This window comes from Idiotropiscis lumnitzeri, chromosome 17 (assembly GCF_059441095.1).
Source record: "Idiotropiscis lumnitzeri isolate Australia: NSW breed Sydney's pygmy pipehorse chromosome 17, RoL_Ilum_1.0, whole genome shotgun sequence".
Taxonomy (NCBI): domain Eukaryota; kingdom Metazoa; phylum Chordata; class Actinopteri; order Syngnathiformes; family Syngnathidae; genus Idiotropiscis; species Idiotropiscis lumnitzeri.
In genome coordinates, this window is record NC_142407.1 from 13,297,731 (window position 1) to 13,314,713 (window position 16,983).

At 44.5% G+C, this 16,983-nt stretch overlaps 1 protein-coding gene across 2 annotated transcripts; it reads left to right on the top strand.

The window, feature by feature from the left end:
* Positions 1-1,857: 1,857 nt before the first annotated feature.
* Positions 1,858-15,779, top strand: LOC148320349 (gap junction delta-2 protein-like). 2 transcript variants are annotated; one of them, XM_088279390.1, is made up of 3 exons: positions 1,858-2,223; positions 3,165-3,221; positions 14,782-15,779. In XM_088279390.1, the coding sequence occupies exons 1-3, from the start codon at positions 2,153-2,155 to the stop codon at positions 15,650-15,652; spliced, it is 999 nt and encodes a 332-aa protein (XP_088135516.1). In that variant the 5' UTR covers positions 1,858-2,152; the 3' UTR covers positions 15,653-15,779. The 2 variants fall into 2 exon arrangements, with proteins under 2 accessions (XP_088135516.1, XP_088135517.1); XM_088279391.1 differs by lacking the exon at positions 3,165-3,221.
* Positions 15,780-16,983: the final 1,204 nt, after the last annotated feature.

Below are 16,983 nucleotides of genomic sequence, written 5' to 3' on the forward strand. Positions count from 1 at the left end.
TGTTGTGGTTACATGCGTCCGTGTGCTAAAGCATGTCATTAAAAATTCCGAAGAAGCATGAGTAAGATGGCACAAATGAAAAGTGGTGACTTGACACTGATGTGCAAGTTGGTCGTCTTCCCACTGCATTTCTCACTTGTGCTAAACGACGGCACCCGATCCTCCGTGGACGGGGAAGCCCTTCAATGACTCACAAATGTGTCTTTTATTTTCCTGCTTTCACACTGCCCATGCAGAAATACGGCCTTCCTGAGCGGACCGCCTCTAAGCGAGCGTACCAATGACGCAGCTCTGCCTGCGTGTGTGTGCACAGGATGGACGGAGACCTTCCCATTTCCACATCACCTTAATATAAATCTAATGAATGCAGCTTTCAATGTCACAGCAAAGTGCAATACAGCACTCATGTCTCCTGAGAGGGATGGGGAGCACGCGGGATGTAATGAAGGAGGAGGGGGGGGAGTAGGAGTGAACAGAATGAAGAGCATATAGGGCCCGATTAGGCGAGGGAATATGGGAACGGCGTCAGGGTTGGGTCAGGGGAAAAGGCGATGTGTTGTCATCCCTGACGCTAAGAAGTGAAGGAGGGAATCACTGGAGGAGCCGGGACACATTCTATGGAAATGGTTTTTCTCGGATGAGTGTGGGGAAAGACCATGGAACAACGGATTGCAGCGATGATGACACATAATGCAGCGTGAGATGTCGAATCCCTTCATTTGTGGCCAGAAGGAGGCATTCTTGCAAGCATAAGTAAAGCTGCGAGGAGAGTACCGTAAGCACATTTACCAGGAAGGGCGGGAGAGAGGGAGGAGAGAGCCAGAGAGAGAGAGAGAGAGAGAGAGAGAGAGATAGAGAGAGAGAGAGTGGGTGCGGGGAGGCGGGGCGGGGGGGTTGTTGCATGCTCACAATGTGACAGAGATAGAGCGGTTCCATGCACGAGAACGAGGCAGAGGTGGAGGGGGAACGCAGAAATGGGGACTAAGCGCTGAGAGCAGAGCGAGTTGGGGAAAGATCCGCACATAAACGTGAGTACAAAAGGTGGAGGGAGAAGGAGAGTGGAGGTTAGCGGGAGGGAGGTGAAGGTGGGGAGGAGGAGGTTGCAGGGAGTCAAGATGATGGAGCCCAGAAATCGGCTTTACAGGACAGCTTTTCACGAGCGCTCTCTGCAGCAGACGTGACTCTGAGCACTGGAGTGTGCTCAAATTAGCAAAAGGGGGACAAGGCAGGACGGGAGGTCTGCAGCAGCCTTTGCTGGATGCAGCAAGGCACTTGATTTATTACGAAGGAGCTGGTTGGTAGCGTGCTTATGCCTGTGTGTGTGCAGTTTTATTTATTTATTTTTTTTTTTTTTTATGGGTCCTTGTAGCGCTTGGAGCTTTGGGAGAGACCATTCCTCCAGTCATAAAATGACATTCAGCAGACAGGAGCTGCGTGTGCTGGTGCGGCTCTGCAGTCCTCAGTAGGAAGCAGCAGCGGAGCTTTTATCCAGTACGAGAGGCTTTCTTTCCGCCGACGTATGCTGAGGTAAGCCGGCTGGCTATCAAGCCCAACGCCTCATGTGTCTTGAGGTGAGAGGAGCAGAAGATCTTAGGACGATGCAAGGACGAGCAGAGAGCTGCGCCCGTGGCAGGGAGGCCAGCTGAGGTTCCGAGAGGAGCACCCTGGAGGTAGAGGGGAGAACGTCGGCAGGGAAAGAGGGGCGGAAAAGAGTGGGTGATCATGCCTGTCAAACAGTGAGCTATAGCATATGCTGTAGTGCAGAGCAGAGTGGTGCGGCAGGGAGGACAAGCATCGCTGCACAAGGGAGCGGAGGGAAAGGGGGTCAGGGGGAGGCGGGCAAAGAGAAAACCCTTGGAGGAAGAGTGGAGAGAGGAGAGGGGGGGTAAATAGATCAGCACCCTTCCACCACTGGCAAGAGAATCATCGGACGACAGGCCGAGGGGAAGCATAAAAACATCACCCAAGGCCAGGTGTAGAGGTCAAAAGGGAGCTGGTGGGGCTCACACAGAGTGCACTGGGAGGTGGAGGGGAGGGGAGGGGGCGGGGGGGGGTCCTAGTGGCTGTGCCCCCTTCGACTTCTACCGGGTCCAAGAGGAAGAAAGGTCACCTCAGAGTACGGCGTTTGGTGTGATCGCCCTGACGCTTCACCATGGGAGAATGGACCATTTTGGAGCGGCTGCTGGAGGCGGCCGTCCAGCAGCACTCGACCATGATTGGCAGGTAAGAATTGGGTTGATTTTTCACAGTTTTTGTGTGTACTTGCTGAGGACATCTGCGCCCTTGATTTGGGATGTCCTCAAAACTCCCCATGCCTCCTCACCTTCTCCTTCCTGCTCACGTGACCATTCGTTCTGGGCGTAACAAATCAAACATAATCAATAAGCAGCTTGACTGAGTCTTACAGTAAATTCAGAGAGCGTCCTCGAGCACGAGATTTATAGCAAAGGTGTGAGAATGCGAATGAAGAGAATCAAAAAGAACCACCTGAGCGGCTTTTCTTATCTGCAAACACTTCACATTGAAAGTCTTATCTGAGAGGTTGAACCGATAAGCTTTTATTTTGATTGGCATCAAGCAGACATGCTGTAATAAATCTTGAAAAAAAAAAAAAAAAACACCCAAAAAAACCCAAAAGCCGCACTTTACATCATCTCTGTTTGACTGAGTAAATGAAACGAGAAAAATTTGACATCCAAATACACGTCATCCTCACATGACACGACGACGTGTGGGAAATCTGTGCGTGCACGTCGGCTCTACCCTTCAGCATGTGGGTCGCCACGACAGAGATGACGTGAGCGGCATAACATGACACCAAACGCACTCGCAATTGCTTTTCTGGACATTTTCCTTCCAACTAAGTCATTTTTAGACGTTTGCTTGTGGTTGAAAGCACAATATTATGAAATTCAATCTGCCGGCGTACAGAGCGATGGAGGGAAAACCTGAAAGGACTCTGATTTGATAGTCATGTGATTATATGACCGCACTTTATGGGCTTACCACTAGGAATTAAGATCCAACTTTCAAGTTCTGTGGAGCCATTTGTAAGCTAATTTTTCTTGTCCGAGTGACTGTTGAACAATGCTGAATATTTAGCTAGCGCTAAACGATAGCACAAGGGCTAAAACGCCAGTGAATATTGGAATTGCGTTCAACAGGTGGCCGGAAAAAGGAGACCAAAGGGATGTCCGTGTTGCTCTGTTTCTACTGGATTTGTAAGTAGGAAACTGTTTGCTAACATGTCAGCCATGGCTACTTGCTAAGCTAATTGCTAATTGTTGTGACTGTTTTTTTTTTAAAATGAGTCTTTCCGCCCCCTAGTGGTCAAAACATAATTGAATGCGTTTTCCATTTCTTTCTTTCTTTTTTTTTAAATTCAACCGCATACAAATGCAGAACGCCACCTGTAGTTTTTCAGAGGCATGGAGGCAACTCTCAATTTGTCTGCTCCCGCTTTCAAAAGTCATAATGAATACTCTAACAATGTAATGGCTCCCTCTCCTGTGCTTAATTAAGCTATTTGTTGATCATGCACTTCACTGGAAGAACATTAAAATGGTTCCCTGAGTCACCATTACAATCACACTAGAAGCTTTTCTGGCTCAATTTAGAATGGTCCTTTAAGTACTTGTTTTGGTTGTGTTTTAAAAAAACAAAAAAACAAATTATGAGCGGGCATTAGCTTTATAACCCAAAAATTACACAAACAAAATTAAGTGTTAATGTAAAATAGATTAAAAAAATTAATCCAGAAGGTGTTTGACACCCTCAGGTTATGAACATCCAGACAGTCTTAAATAAACGTGACACACTTTGTCAATGTGTTTTGGTTTCACTCAAATCGTGTTGGTCCTGCGAGCCTCTCAAGTTGGCCCTGGGGCATTAGCTGTAACTTTAGAGTTTTTCCGATGACGTCTCCACATGGTTCCTGCTTGTCCATGCAGTTCATGGTTTTTGGTACCACTTTGCACTCACGCTAGTCGGCTGCAGTTCCCTAAACATGTCTTTTCTGTTTGTCTCTGGAATAAAACTGTTTACATGAGGCCCCGGTTTTAGCAATGCAGTGGAACCTTAAGGTCAAGCATGATCCATTACAAGAAACTGGTTTCAAAATAAAAATTCCCGTAGGAAATAGTAAAGTATAAAACCAAGGCCAACTATTGCCATGTTTAAAATTGTTAATGTTGTCAAAAATAAGGTAACTACTGATGAAAATAACACATAAAAATAATCAAAGAATAACGTTGAAAATATATTTAGAAAAAAACAAAATACACCTGAATGTCGATTCGAAAAAATGCTTAATTGGCAAATAAAAAAATTATAAATAAAAAGCAACACTCAAACTAGTTGATTTTTTAATGCTGACAGAACAGAGAGGTCCTGCGAGTTAAGCTGAGGTCTCATGAGAATGACATCTTATCACACGAAGCGTCATGCATGACAGCAGTCGATCTTACTCTTAAGCGCTTCACACATCGAGGACGCGGCAGAAAGCAACTGAAATGTCGCACGGCTCTGCAATCCGGCGATTATTATGAGCGACAGGGCATCGGCCACGAGTTACGCTAGTTGATTTTGTTTTGTAACAAAACGAGCTTATAATACTCAACATAGATTGAAAATGACCTGTGACTTAAAGCGAAGCGTGGAGAGTCTCCGAAATATGAATGCAGTCAAAAGCCCAAAGCCTTGAAATTGTCACATAATGACACTCTCCTTTATTTCCTCCTCATGTATTATTTTTAGATTATCAATTGAATGGCCTCGGGGCAATCGGGTTATTCTTGACAATTATACCGTGTTGTGTGGCGTGTGAGTGTTAATCGTCAAATTAAAGCAAAACACACAAAGAGAAGTGTTGGGCGACTTTATATTTTCTATGAACTGTATAAAAAAAAAAAAACACTAAAATATGTTCTGAAAAAAAAACCGCGTCATACAGGGTTAATTATATTTGATTCTTCTCAAATTCACTTTCAGTGGTTCCACTGATTTGAGTAATAGTCTGGATTTTGTTGTTTTGTTCTTATTCCGTAAATTCCGCCATCTGAGGCGAGATGACAAAAGCCTTTTTTTTTTTTGTTAAGATTTGAATCCCCCAACACTAAGCATGTGTTTGCATGGTCAGGAAATCCACCTGAATTCTATTTTTGGGATTTGCCAGCAAGTTGGAGAATGCTGCTCACCCTCTGGCACAGTCTTCCGCTGTACAGGTGCCTCCCATAAAAAGCTGTCTGGAGTCCAAATTGTTGCACTGACCTCTGTGGGTTGAAAGGTTCAAGTGTGTTGCACCACTGACCACAGCCAACCCCCCCCCCCCCAGTTGGGTGTGGTCAGTGGTGATCATCAACTGTGACGCAGCCATTCACAGTTGTGCATCGTCAAGTGTTTCTTCTTCGCACGGTGTGGCCGCAGCATGCAGCGACTGCTTGACGGCAGCACAAAAAGAACTTTGAGCCTTGTGTGCTATTTAGAACGCGAAATATATTGCATGCCTGCGCTTGGAGGTGAAAGAACGCTGCTCCAAAGTATTGTCCTTTGCATGTCAGTCATCTGTTTGGCTTTTCTTCTTGCAATATGACGATGACGTTCCGCGTTCCATCAGACGTTGTGTGCCCCCCGGGTGCCATTCTCTTTCTTCTTAATTGCAGACTTTAAGCCAACCGATGCGACTGCATTTGCTCGGTTATTCAACTAGAAATAGAAACTAGCATAGGTTGGCTTAATCACAGTCTTGGAAAAGGACAAAGTGAGATTTGCTTCTATGCCTCAGACGAACTGCAGGTGGCTTCTATACGATGACTCATGACGAAGGTTGTTTTGGTGCGCTGCTCGTTTGAAGGTGGTCTCATCTTGTTCAATGTGCAACGTAATTAACGGACGAATGTAATCATATTTGCTTTGCAAAAAAAAAAAAAAAAAGAAGGCATTGCATAGTGTCTCCTCACTCACTGTCATAGAAATCGTTATTTGAGATTATTTTAGATTTTAAGTAAAGTATACTGTGGCGTATAAAGTGAATCATGGGAGGAGGGGGGGCATTAGGCACCATCATTCTTGTCAGAAGACTACAAGGCACATAGTATAAATATTTTGTTCATCAAAAGAAAAATAAATATTGAACTTTTGTATTTAATCTTAGTTGGAGTTGAACAACTCGTGAAAATTAATGATCCTTTGACACCGCTTTCCTCATCGAGCAGCAAATTACGGCCAGGAGCAAAAAGATTAAAAAAAAGAAAAACTGGGAGGGAAAGAGGCAACATTTCGTTTTAAGACGCAAGCAATGTTTATAAAATTCATACTTTGTCATCATGGAGGCATGAGCAATTTCGATTAGTCTGAGTTATAAATAGTTCCTTTTACAAATCCATCTGTGAGGAAATGGATAGAAAACGCTGGAAAAGGGGACACGTGTGTGTGTGTGTGTGTGTGGATTCATATGTGGTCCTTCAATCACATCCAATATGCGAACCATTTTTTTTTTCAGGAACAATCAAGACATGTACGTAAGTGTATCTCTCTCTCAGATGTTCTTGCGGCCACAGGTGTGTGTGTGTGTGTGTGTGTGTGTGTGTGTGTGTGTGTCGCTGTCTTGCGTGAAAAGCACGACGCCTTGGGGCTGCAGCAACAAATCAGAGGTGTACACCTTGCAGGTAGAGCGGAAGGAAGGAATTTGATGCATTTTGCTCTCCACTGCAATGCTGCGGGGCCAAAGCCAAAGACAAGTAGAGCGAGAAAAGAGGCAAAGATAATGGAGGGAGAGAGTGATCCCGGGAAGATCAAATCCAAAATATTGTTGGATGCAAAGAGACGAAAGGATGGTGAGGGCAAAAAAAAAAAAAGAGTTTCAAAGTATCTAACAATGTCAACATGTGCACTTTTTATTCCATGAATATCTATTTTTTTTTCATCTTCATATTCGTCTGCACGGAATTAAGTACTGCAGTGCTATTTAGAGAGAAATGACATGCAATATTCACCATCTCCGCAGACACAGCAATGCAGCTTTGGCTGAATAAACAGCACCTTTAATAAGCAGCAGAGGATGCGTCTTCAAAATAAATGAGCCGTGTCGCTTTTTAAAGCACATCGTCATACATTTTCAAAGCTACAGCTGTTCCAAATAATTACACCGTCATGAAAAATTGACATAAGCTCGGGAACATTTCCTGACTTGTTTTTCTTCACATTGACGTACATGCGAATAGCGTAAAAACGTAAAAAAAAAAAAATGGACCACTATGTGTCATTTGTTGCAAGCGGCAACAGATGTCACGTCCTTTATAAAAAATGTATATAGACTTGACCAGTCTTGTGTTGTTAAAAAAAAGAAAAAAGAAAAAAGAGAGCTGCACTTCTGCTTCATTCATGGACTTAAAACCGTGGATGATATATTTTTTTTACACTTTAAAATAATGCTCGTACAGTTCAGTTAATAGCAGCGGTGAGCGGTCAAGGCCTGCTGGCCTAACATAATCAAGAAAAAAAATGATCATATTCTTCACATGGATGTCATATTATTATCGAAGTGTTACATTTTTAGGTGAGAGTTTTTATCCAATCAGAATTCCGCCAGCTCGTGTTGCCAGGCAGATTTCACAATACCAGTAGGACGCACTATTTTTTTCCGAGGCCTTCAGATGCAATCGTGGGGGTGTCTGTTTTGTGTCTCAAGGGGGCTTTTACCGTTGCCAGACAGTTGCGATAGCCAATCAGATCACGAGTTGGTTAGAGTGAGCCTTCTCATTTGCCTTACGCTGAAGTTGACAAACGCGTTTTGTGATTGGAGCTTCCATGCTAGAAATCCCCCACGTCAACATTTGTTTAGCGATCCATCATTCGGCGATGACTTGAAGGAGCTCATTGGTCTTTTAGATGAAAGAATTTGTCGGCGCATCGGCGGGGTTCTCATGAGTTCCTTCGGACGTCCATCCTCCAAGTTGACTGCAATTGATTTTGCTGTTTAACGGCGGATTTTCCCGGTCAAGCTGAGCTCAGCGTTCGCTCACTGCAAGGTATTATTCATATTGATAGGTCGCGTAAGTTCTCGGAGCATGCGCAGTTTTTCACATTTTTTTTCTCCTTGACTTGGGATTTCTAAAGTAGTTACGCATTTGTTGCATGTGATAATATAGTGAGGTTATCATACATTTATGTCTTTACAGTCGGCCCACTGAGGTTTGAAAACATAACAATGCGGCCCTGGGACTGAAATGAGTTTGATATTTGATGAAGATATGTTTTATAAACTATTTATAAGCCCGGCGGCCTGTTTTATATTTCAATTCTCAATCAAGATCAATTTCTTGGTTGGTTGAACTTGAATGAACTTGCATGTTAAAGCGTTTCGTCTTAGCAGGTTTCCCTTAAGTAACAATTATTCCTCCAGTCAGCTCTCATGAACATCACATACAGGGAGAGTTTACGCTCATCTTAATCAATATATTACTCCTAAATTAAACCATAGTTGGCTACATGAGGGGTGCTTCACTACTAGAAAGAGATAATGATGGAGTATTATACGGCGTCAAACGACACCACATTGTTAACATTAATCTCTCTTGCAGTGTCAAACATAATTGCGCGTAATTAAATTCATATAGGCAGATTATTATTATTTTTTTGGTTCCAGCTATTGTACTGGATTGGATTAGATTGTGCAGGTGTACCTAATGAAGTGTCCGGTGAGTGGGTAAACAGATTTGAGAAATAAAAATGGTAGGACAATTATGTAAAATAATAATAATAATTGTAATATTTTTCTGCACGTTCTCTGAGACTAGAAAAAAAAATGTTTCCTGATAAACGTACAGTATATTCCCCCTGCCCGCCTTCTTTCCCGGTAAAAACGCGGCGCAATAAGCTTCTGTTTCAAATGGCGGAATGGGCCGCACTGCGTCCCATTGTGAGACGCATAAAGCTCTTAGCGGAAAGAGAGTGAGTTGAGGTTCAGCTCATGAAGGATGACGGGTCTGCAGAGGAGGCATCGCGAGAGCAGAGAGAGACGTGATTTGTGGAAAAAAAAAAGATCTACAATAAGTATATAATAGTTTCTACTGATACTGGAAATGACACAAGAAGTTTCCCTCGTTGATTCTTTTTCATATTGCTGAGTCTATCAGACAGTTTTGACGCAATCTTTTGCAGCAGTCTGAGTGACACTCGGAATTTACGGCATAAACTAGAGAACATTCGAATATTTCATATGCCTATATGAAGAAAGAGTACGACAGAAAATACTGGGTCACTGATGTTTTTTTAAAAATAAATAAATAAATAAAGGTTGGCATTTTCTTGCGCTTTGATGAGCAAAAAAATAAAATAAAATTCCACTCAACAACAACCAAATAACAAATCACTTCAGTTCAAAATCATTTTCGGCTTAACTAGATATAAAATCAATATAAAGTGAGTTTAAAAAGTCTACACACCCCCGTTCAAATGTTATTTTTTTTTTTTTCTTCAGCTGGAACTGGAGTTCTGAAAAAAAATCCGAATAGCAGTCAGTGTTAGCATAAACCCGCTGCTGTAGAAAACAAGCAAAAACGAAAACGTCAATAAAAGCCTGCTCGAACATCAGAACTTAATTTTGCGTCATTCAGAGGCCACGTCAATTGGCGGCAGGTGTGTGCGGACTCCCGTTTAACACGAGATTGAATGCGACTGGTCAATTCCGAACGCAGGCACATTGCTTAGTTATATAAGAGGGTGTGTACACTTTTGCAACCACATCATCTCCGTTGTTTCTCAAAAACATCAAACTGAGTCATCTAGGACATAATAATTAATTCATGAAAAACTTTTTTTAAATACTCCTACTTGAATGCTCTGGAAAAAAAATAGTAATAATAATTTTGTTTGGCACTGCATTGTCAGTTTAATTAGTAATGAGAAAACATTGCGTGTATGTGAATGTGTAATAATGTATATAATTGCGTAATAATTTGCTATTGCAGTGCTCTAATGTACAAAATGCATTCTCAATTACGCTGAGTTATAACCCGAATAAAAACGATGAGATGTTATTACATGCATGAAGTGTTCGTATTCCGTTGCCCATTACGTGACACTCAACAATGCGTTAAAGCAGAATATATCAATGATGGCGTTTTAATGAAAGTTGTATAGTTATGCTGAACTTAGTACACGGCACTTGAGAGCACACAAAACCTCAGAGGTGATCACATTTTTGATGACAGAGAAGCCGTCGTTACTCCAAACACTGGAAAGCAATAAGATTCATGGCGGTTTCAGGAAGCGCGTTTCGATGCAGTCAGCAAAAATGCACCGCTTCATTCATTTGAAACCTTCACAGAGAATTTATTTTTCTTCTGCCAGTAAAGGAAGAGGGATGGAAAGAGCATTAAAGATGAAAGGTTGAATGAAAACTGAAAAAAAAAAAGAGGAAGGCTGCATCCTCCTCAGAATAATCCCGTCTTAAACTAATGTGGGTGAGTTTCTCAATTCCGCAAATAAGTTGTTTCCCTCATGAGCAGAGCGAGAAGAGTGATAATTCCATTTCTCGGCGGCCCATCGTACTTAGAAACCGTTTCGGTGTTAATCGCTTGGCTAAAATATCCTGATTGAACTCGGTTCACCTGCTTTGGTGAGAGCACACTTAAAAAAATAATTCACGCCGCTGTTTAGTGGACCCTCAGGCGGCCTGCCTGCCGTATATTCCAAACTATTAAAGCGGAGTTGGGGGGGGGGGGGGTGCTGAGTGGCGGTAGGATAGAAATGTCGGCACACTAATCATTAAGCGGCCTAATTTCTCGGCCTGCACAAGTCTTTATTCATCACGGCAATCGCTGGAGCTTATTATTGAGAGCATACGGGTGGAATAAATCTTTTTACTCAAGACCTGACTGCAGAGATTATTCCTGACGCTTCAGATAAGGCTGGATGCACTCCCGCCGCTGAACATTCCGCAACACAATCCTTCCCGGGAAGCTTGTAAGCTCTGCTCAAAATTCAACTTGACCCTTGGGAAATAGTTGGGAATAAGATTCAGTTCCGTGCAACACATAATGTAAAGTGACTTCATTCAATTTAGTCGTATTATTCGCATGTTTTTAACATCATTTTACACTTGTGTAACAGATAAGGAGTGGTTTCCGTTTGCTTGAGATTGACTCGGATTCACACATGTGGTCTGGGACCAATTCAGGGTGTAGTCGGCCCAGGACAGACGCTAGTCTGCCGTGACCCTAAACTGGACACTGAAAATAAACAAACCTCTTCAGGGGAGTTTGACTGTATATTCGGTGTGTGTGTGTGTTTGTTTTTATGAATTACGGGGACATTTTATATGTCCTTTTTTTTTTAAATCAGCTGTCATGCTGCGGGCTCTTGTCATCCCGAGGGGCGGCAGCTGCCTTATGAATGAATGTGCATGTGTGTGGGTGAGTACTTTTGAAGCCGGCGGGATACGCCAAGCCAGCAAGTCCAGCCAACGTACAGTGGCAGAGCATCTGATGTCACACAGAACCGTCTGCCGCTCACCAATCAGGATGCTTCATTTTCATTAACTACAGCGTGCTGTCGTTTTCGCATATTCTTCACGTCAAGCGATACGTCACAATTGCACAGGACTGAGAACGACCAATCACCGCGCACCAGTTATCTGAAGCCGAACGTCCATCTTCTCATCCCTCCTTCCCATCTCCAAAACGAGTTGTTTTTCGGCAAAATGTGCTCAAGCACACGATTGGCGCTCTGCAGCACTAAAACACTTGATGTTTGCTGATAACCTTGCTTCCTTCCTTCGTTCCTTTCTGCTAATGCAGCAATCTGCCATGTGCTAATTATCCTGTTAGCCCGCAGAGGAGTGCACATATTGACACACACACACACACACGCACACACGCAGAACCGCTCATAAGACAAACAAACACTGCACAACACCCAATATGTTCATTGGCACAGAATCTATTCATGGGACGGAAATGAAAAGCTCAAAACGTGCAATACAATAATGGGACGTCCGGGTGGAATTTCGTCATGGTTGACGATGGTGTTAAATGATATATTAATATATAATCGACTTGAATCCTTCATCCATCTGCTTTCTATACAATACAATCCAACTATATTCATATGGCGCATTTCACAACAGGTGGAGCTGTAACGAAGTGCTTCAAAATCGTCCGGAAAATACGGTAGATGCACACCGTCACTGCGTGGGAACTAAATATTCAAATAAAATCAGGAAAGAATATATAGGACTTGTCGTGTGTGGTGTGCCGTGATGAAACGGAGTTCGAAAGTCCTAATAATAATCGGCTTTATAATCTGCCAGTGAATTTATTTTATTTTCCTACTACTGCATTAAAAAAAAAAAAAAAAAAAAAAAGCACACTGTATATGATTCGCAACCGTCATGACGCCGAAAAAATATCAACCTTTTGATTCGAGCTGAAGGCTGCGTTCCGACAACTTGAATTTATGGCGGTCCAAAGGTGCAGCTGAGCTTTATTGTATCTTCGGCGCTCATGGAGTGAAAGTCAGTGTAGCGTGCGCGCTCACAGCTGCTCCATCACAGACGGCCAAGCGCGTTTGCCATTTTGCACGTTTGTCACACACATGGCTGACCCTTCCTCGTCGTCTGCGTCGCAACACACGAGGAAACGTACTTGGCGTGCACCCGCAGGTGGAGCGCGACTCCATTTTCAACCGCTTTCACGCAAACGACGCGTGTTCTTCGGCTGCCTTTCGCTTTCAGCTGCGTCCACGCCTCGAAGGCAGACGGGTTTCTTTTGAACTCAAAGGCGCTTCGAGAACTTTCTTACGCGATGCTTTTGGTGCGAGGGCCTTCAGTGGGAACTCAATTGACTCAAATAACAGAAATCGCGGTGACGCAAATTGGCTGTTGACTCATTGACTTCCATTGACGGATAAAGACGTCAAAGATGGATTCGAGTAAGAATCGGAACGTAGAGCCAGCTAATGAGCATAATGAATAAATAAATAAATAAAGCCCAAATATTTGTTGTGACTTTGCCGTTGGCCTCTGGCGTCATCCTAGCACGTTGCGAGTTTTTCAAACTCGGACATTGAAGTGGAGAGATGAGCCTTCCCCGGGTTAGCTTAGTGCTAGCTAGCGGGCATGACAGAACGCGGATAGGTTTAAAAACGTTACCAAAAGCGAAGAAAATGGCCGTTGGTCAGCGTACGACGACGGCTCTTGGAGGTTTTCTAAGAAAGCTTTCCAGTAGGTGGCGCTGTGTTTTCAAAAAAAGCGCTACACACGACAAAGTACATGATTAGTGCACTCCATTTGCCATTTGTCATTCTGATCAAATTGTATCTTTGTTTTTTTGGGACCAGAAAATGTTTTTCACTTTGTAACCAATCCAGTTGATTCGGGATTTCCTGCTTAATTGGTAAAGAAATAGCAAAGGCGCATTTTTGGGCGTGAGATTTTCGTACTCACCAGAGATGCTCATGGTTCTAACTTGCAACACTTTTTGTCTTCTTATTCCATCTCCATTTCTTCCAATTTACATTTGAGGAATATAGCATGAATATCTGATCCAAGCCATTTCCTTCACCCTGCTCAAACATCTCACATTTTTGCAGTTGCTCTGGCAACAAGCCTTTGAATGCAAGTGAAGCCTCATCAAAAAGACACTTGTTTAAAAAAAAATGATTAAGAAATCCGCCTTTACAAAGCTCGCTTTTTATTCACGATTCGTATGCTGCTATTCGTGGTACGTTCATTTGAAGTCAGTTACTTTGATGATCTCATTTTGTTTAGCGTGGCTGGCCCATCCCACCTGGGGCGGCTCCCATTGATCTTGCCTCCACTCCTTTTCGCAGCCTCGAGACAAAGTGCGTTCTAAGTAATTGGCTCGTCCACGCAGGAAGTATGCGCATCCTCTGCATTTTGGCAGCGGGCACCCTGCGATGTGCGGGCGCTCGCTGCTCATTACAAAGCGCTGACAGTGCAATTCCAAAGGCCCGTTCCTCCTCTGCAGTGGCCAAGTTGGATCAGCACCAGTGGCTAATATTTAGCGTTTAGTATGACAAACAACAAACTGTTTAAACATATGCGTAGGCACACACACACACACACACACACATGTCAATGTGGAGTGTGAGTCAGTCTGCTAACTGGCATCCTCTCGTGATTGCGACGAACTTGTGAGCAAGTACGCCGTCATAAATGAACTGCTCTCATTTTCATCCCAGCTGCTGAGCAATAACGTGCAAATGCATACGCATGAAGCTGCTCACATGCAAAAAAGTGTGACACGTTTTCTAGTCTCCAACAAAATCAATTGGGCTCGCTCTGACCAACCAATCAGAGGATGGGAATATGATGAAGTGTTTGCGGGCTAGCTCGGTGGCCCTTTGAGGCAAATGGCAAATCTGATTGGTTTAAAGAAACCGTTGCATCGGCCGGTAATGGTGATTGATTGAAATTGGCATGGCAGAATTTAACAGCATCACTTTGAGATCATATGGATTGCTATAAATGCACTTTGCTGAGTTTTGGAGTCAGCCAGCCCAACCGCAAACGCCGACAGTTAGTTCAAAATGCGACCGCGTGCCCCTTGACTAGAACACGGCCACGAGGCACACCCGGACAAAACACGAGTGGCTGAAGGGAGCTGATTGGTAGCGACAAGGAACAGGGCTGACGAGAAAATGTTGCAATGAAAACCAAATGAGCAGACAAGGAAGGAAAAAAGGGGAGACAAATTCAACAAATACACGTAGCACAGCAACTTGAACATCGAGCTGATCCTTCCTGTTGTGTGCCTGCAGGATCCTGCTCACCGTGGTGGTGATTTTCCGCATCCTGATCGTCGGCATCGTGGGCGAGAAGGTGTACGAGGATGAGCAGATCATGTTCATTTGCAACACCATGCAGCCCGGTTGCAACCAGGCGTGTTACGACAAAGCCTTCCCCATCTCGCACATCCGCTACTGGGTCTTCCAGATCATCTTGGTGTGCACGCCGAGCCTGTGCTTCATCACCTACTCCGTCCACCAGTCGGCCAAAGCTCGGGACCGCAGCTACTCGCTGCTGCACCCGTACATGGACCACCACGGCCACGGTCACGGTCACCACGGCCGCCATCACGAGCATCACGCTCGCAAGCTGCACTCCCGCAACATCAACGGCATCCTGGTGCACCCCGACAGCAGTAAGGAGGATCACGACTGCCTGGAGGTCAAGGAGATCCCCAACGGACCTCGAGGGCTCCCGCCCACGCACAAGAGCGCCAAAGTGCGGCGACAGGAAGGCATCTCCCGTTTCTACGTCATCCAGGTGGTTTTCCGCAACGCCCTGGAGATCGGCTTCCTGGCAGGCCAGTACTTCCTGTACGGCTTCAACGTGCCGGGAATGTTTGAGTGCGACCGCTACCCGTGCGTGAAGGAGGTGGAGTGTTACGTGTCCCGCCCGACGGAAAAGACCGTCTTTCTGGTCTTCATGTTTGCCGTCAGCGGCATTTGCGTGGTGCTCAACCTGGCCGAGCTCAACCACCTGGGCTGGCGCAAGATCAAGACGGCCATCCGTGGCGTGCAGGCTCGAAGGAAGTCCATCTGCGAAGTGCGCAAGAAGGACGTTTCCCACCTGTCTCAGGCTCCCAACCTGGGCAGGACCCAGTCCAGCGAGTCGGCCTACGTCTGACAGAGGCTTCTCGAGGACACGTGACATTTTGGAGAAGAGCCCCCCCCCCCGACCCACCGACGATCAGAAGGGCCGCAAAAGGTTTTCTGACTTTGACGGAGCACAGAGAAGAAGAATCCGCTTCCCACCACAGACTTTGGTGCTGCTTCAAGCTCTTTCCGAATTTGAGGGAGCTTTCCATTCTGCCTAGGTGACACTAGGTGCCTTTAAAGAACCCAACGGACAGCTGAGGAATTTCAGAACAATGAAACGCTCGATTGAAATTGCCTTGAGGAATGCCCCGCCCTCATGACTTGCCGTTGTCGTAGCTCACCAAATTCTCGTCTCGATTTCCTAAAATGTGCACATATGCAAAAGATGCATACGCATGAGCGTAGAGGGGGAAAAAAAGCCAATCGCTTACTCGAGTCGGAAAATGGAATTGGAAGATCATTTGTGATGCTGAGAGAGACTCACACATCTCATTTTCAGTCAGCAGACAAGCGCTTAACCCTTTTTTTTTTTTTTTTTTTTAAATGATGAAACACAATCCCACAGGAAATATAACAGCACCGACGACCCACGTGCAAACCTTTTCTGAGAAACACTGACATGGCCTTGCGGAATTTGGCAATATCTTGGTGCTGCGCTGCCGCAACATGTCGAGTCGGTAAAACACAAACACGTGTGCACTGACGATTTGTCTCACACTTGCCTCGCCACACTGTGTAACACACCTCAGTGCTCATGGCGCCCGCCAGGTCGGGCGTTTATTTTCAAGAGCAACCCGGAAGGGGGGGTGTTGAGAAACGCAATTTGCCGTTTCCACCGTATCCGATCACCACCATCCGAAGATACGACACAATTTTCAATTCAAGGGTAAAAAAAAATATACGTATATGCTTGTCAGGCATTTGAAGCCGATTCGGTACGGCATTTTGAAGGTGCTGTACATATTTGACATTTAGGAATTCATCGTTCTGGATGCGCTTCGCTTCACGATCGAAGGTGGTCACGAGGATGAATCGTAGATGAGCCGCTTTTAACCAAATGTACGATGGACGCGCTCTCTGCTCGCCCTTCATCCTTCCGAGACGTTTTGAAAAGTGTTGCACCGTCTCATGAACTGACAAACGGCATGTTCAAGAAGCATACATAGAATGGATAGCTTATGACATTTAACTTAAGAAGACTTTTATTTCTTTGCATCCTGCTCCTGTAAATTGTACTCAGCATGCGTTATGATATTAAGCGATACATAGACTCGCATCGTGGGAAACGTGGAAAGTGAATATTTGAAAGGCTCCCGAACTGCAGCAATAATATTAATATATCAGATGTGAAGAGAAAAA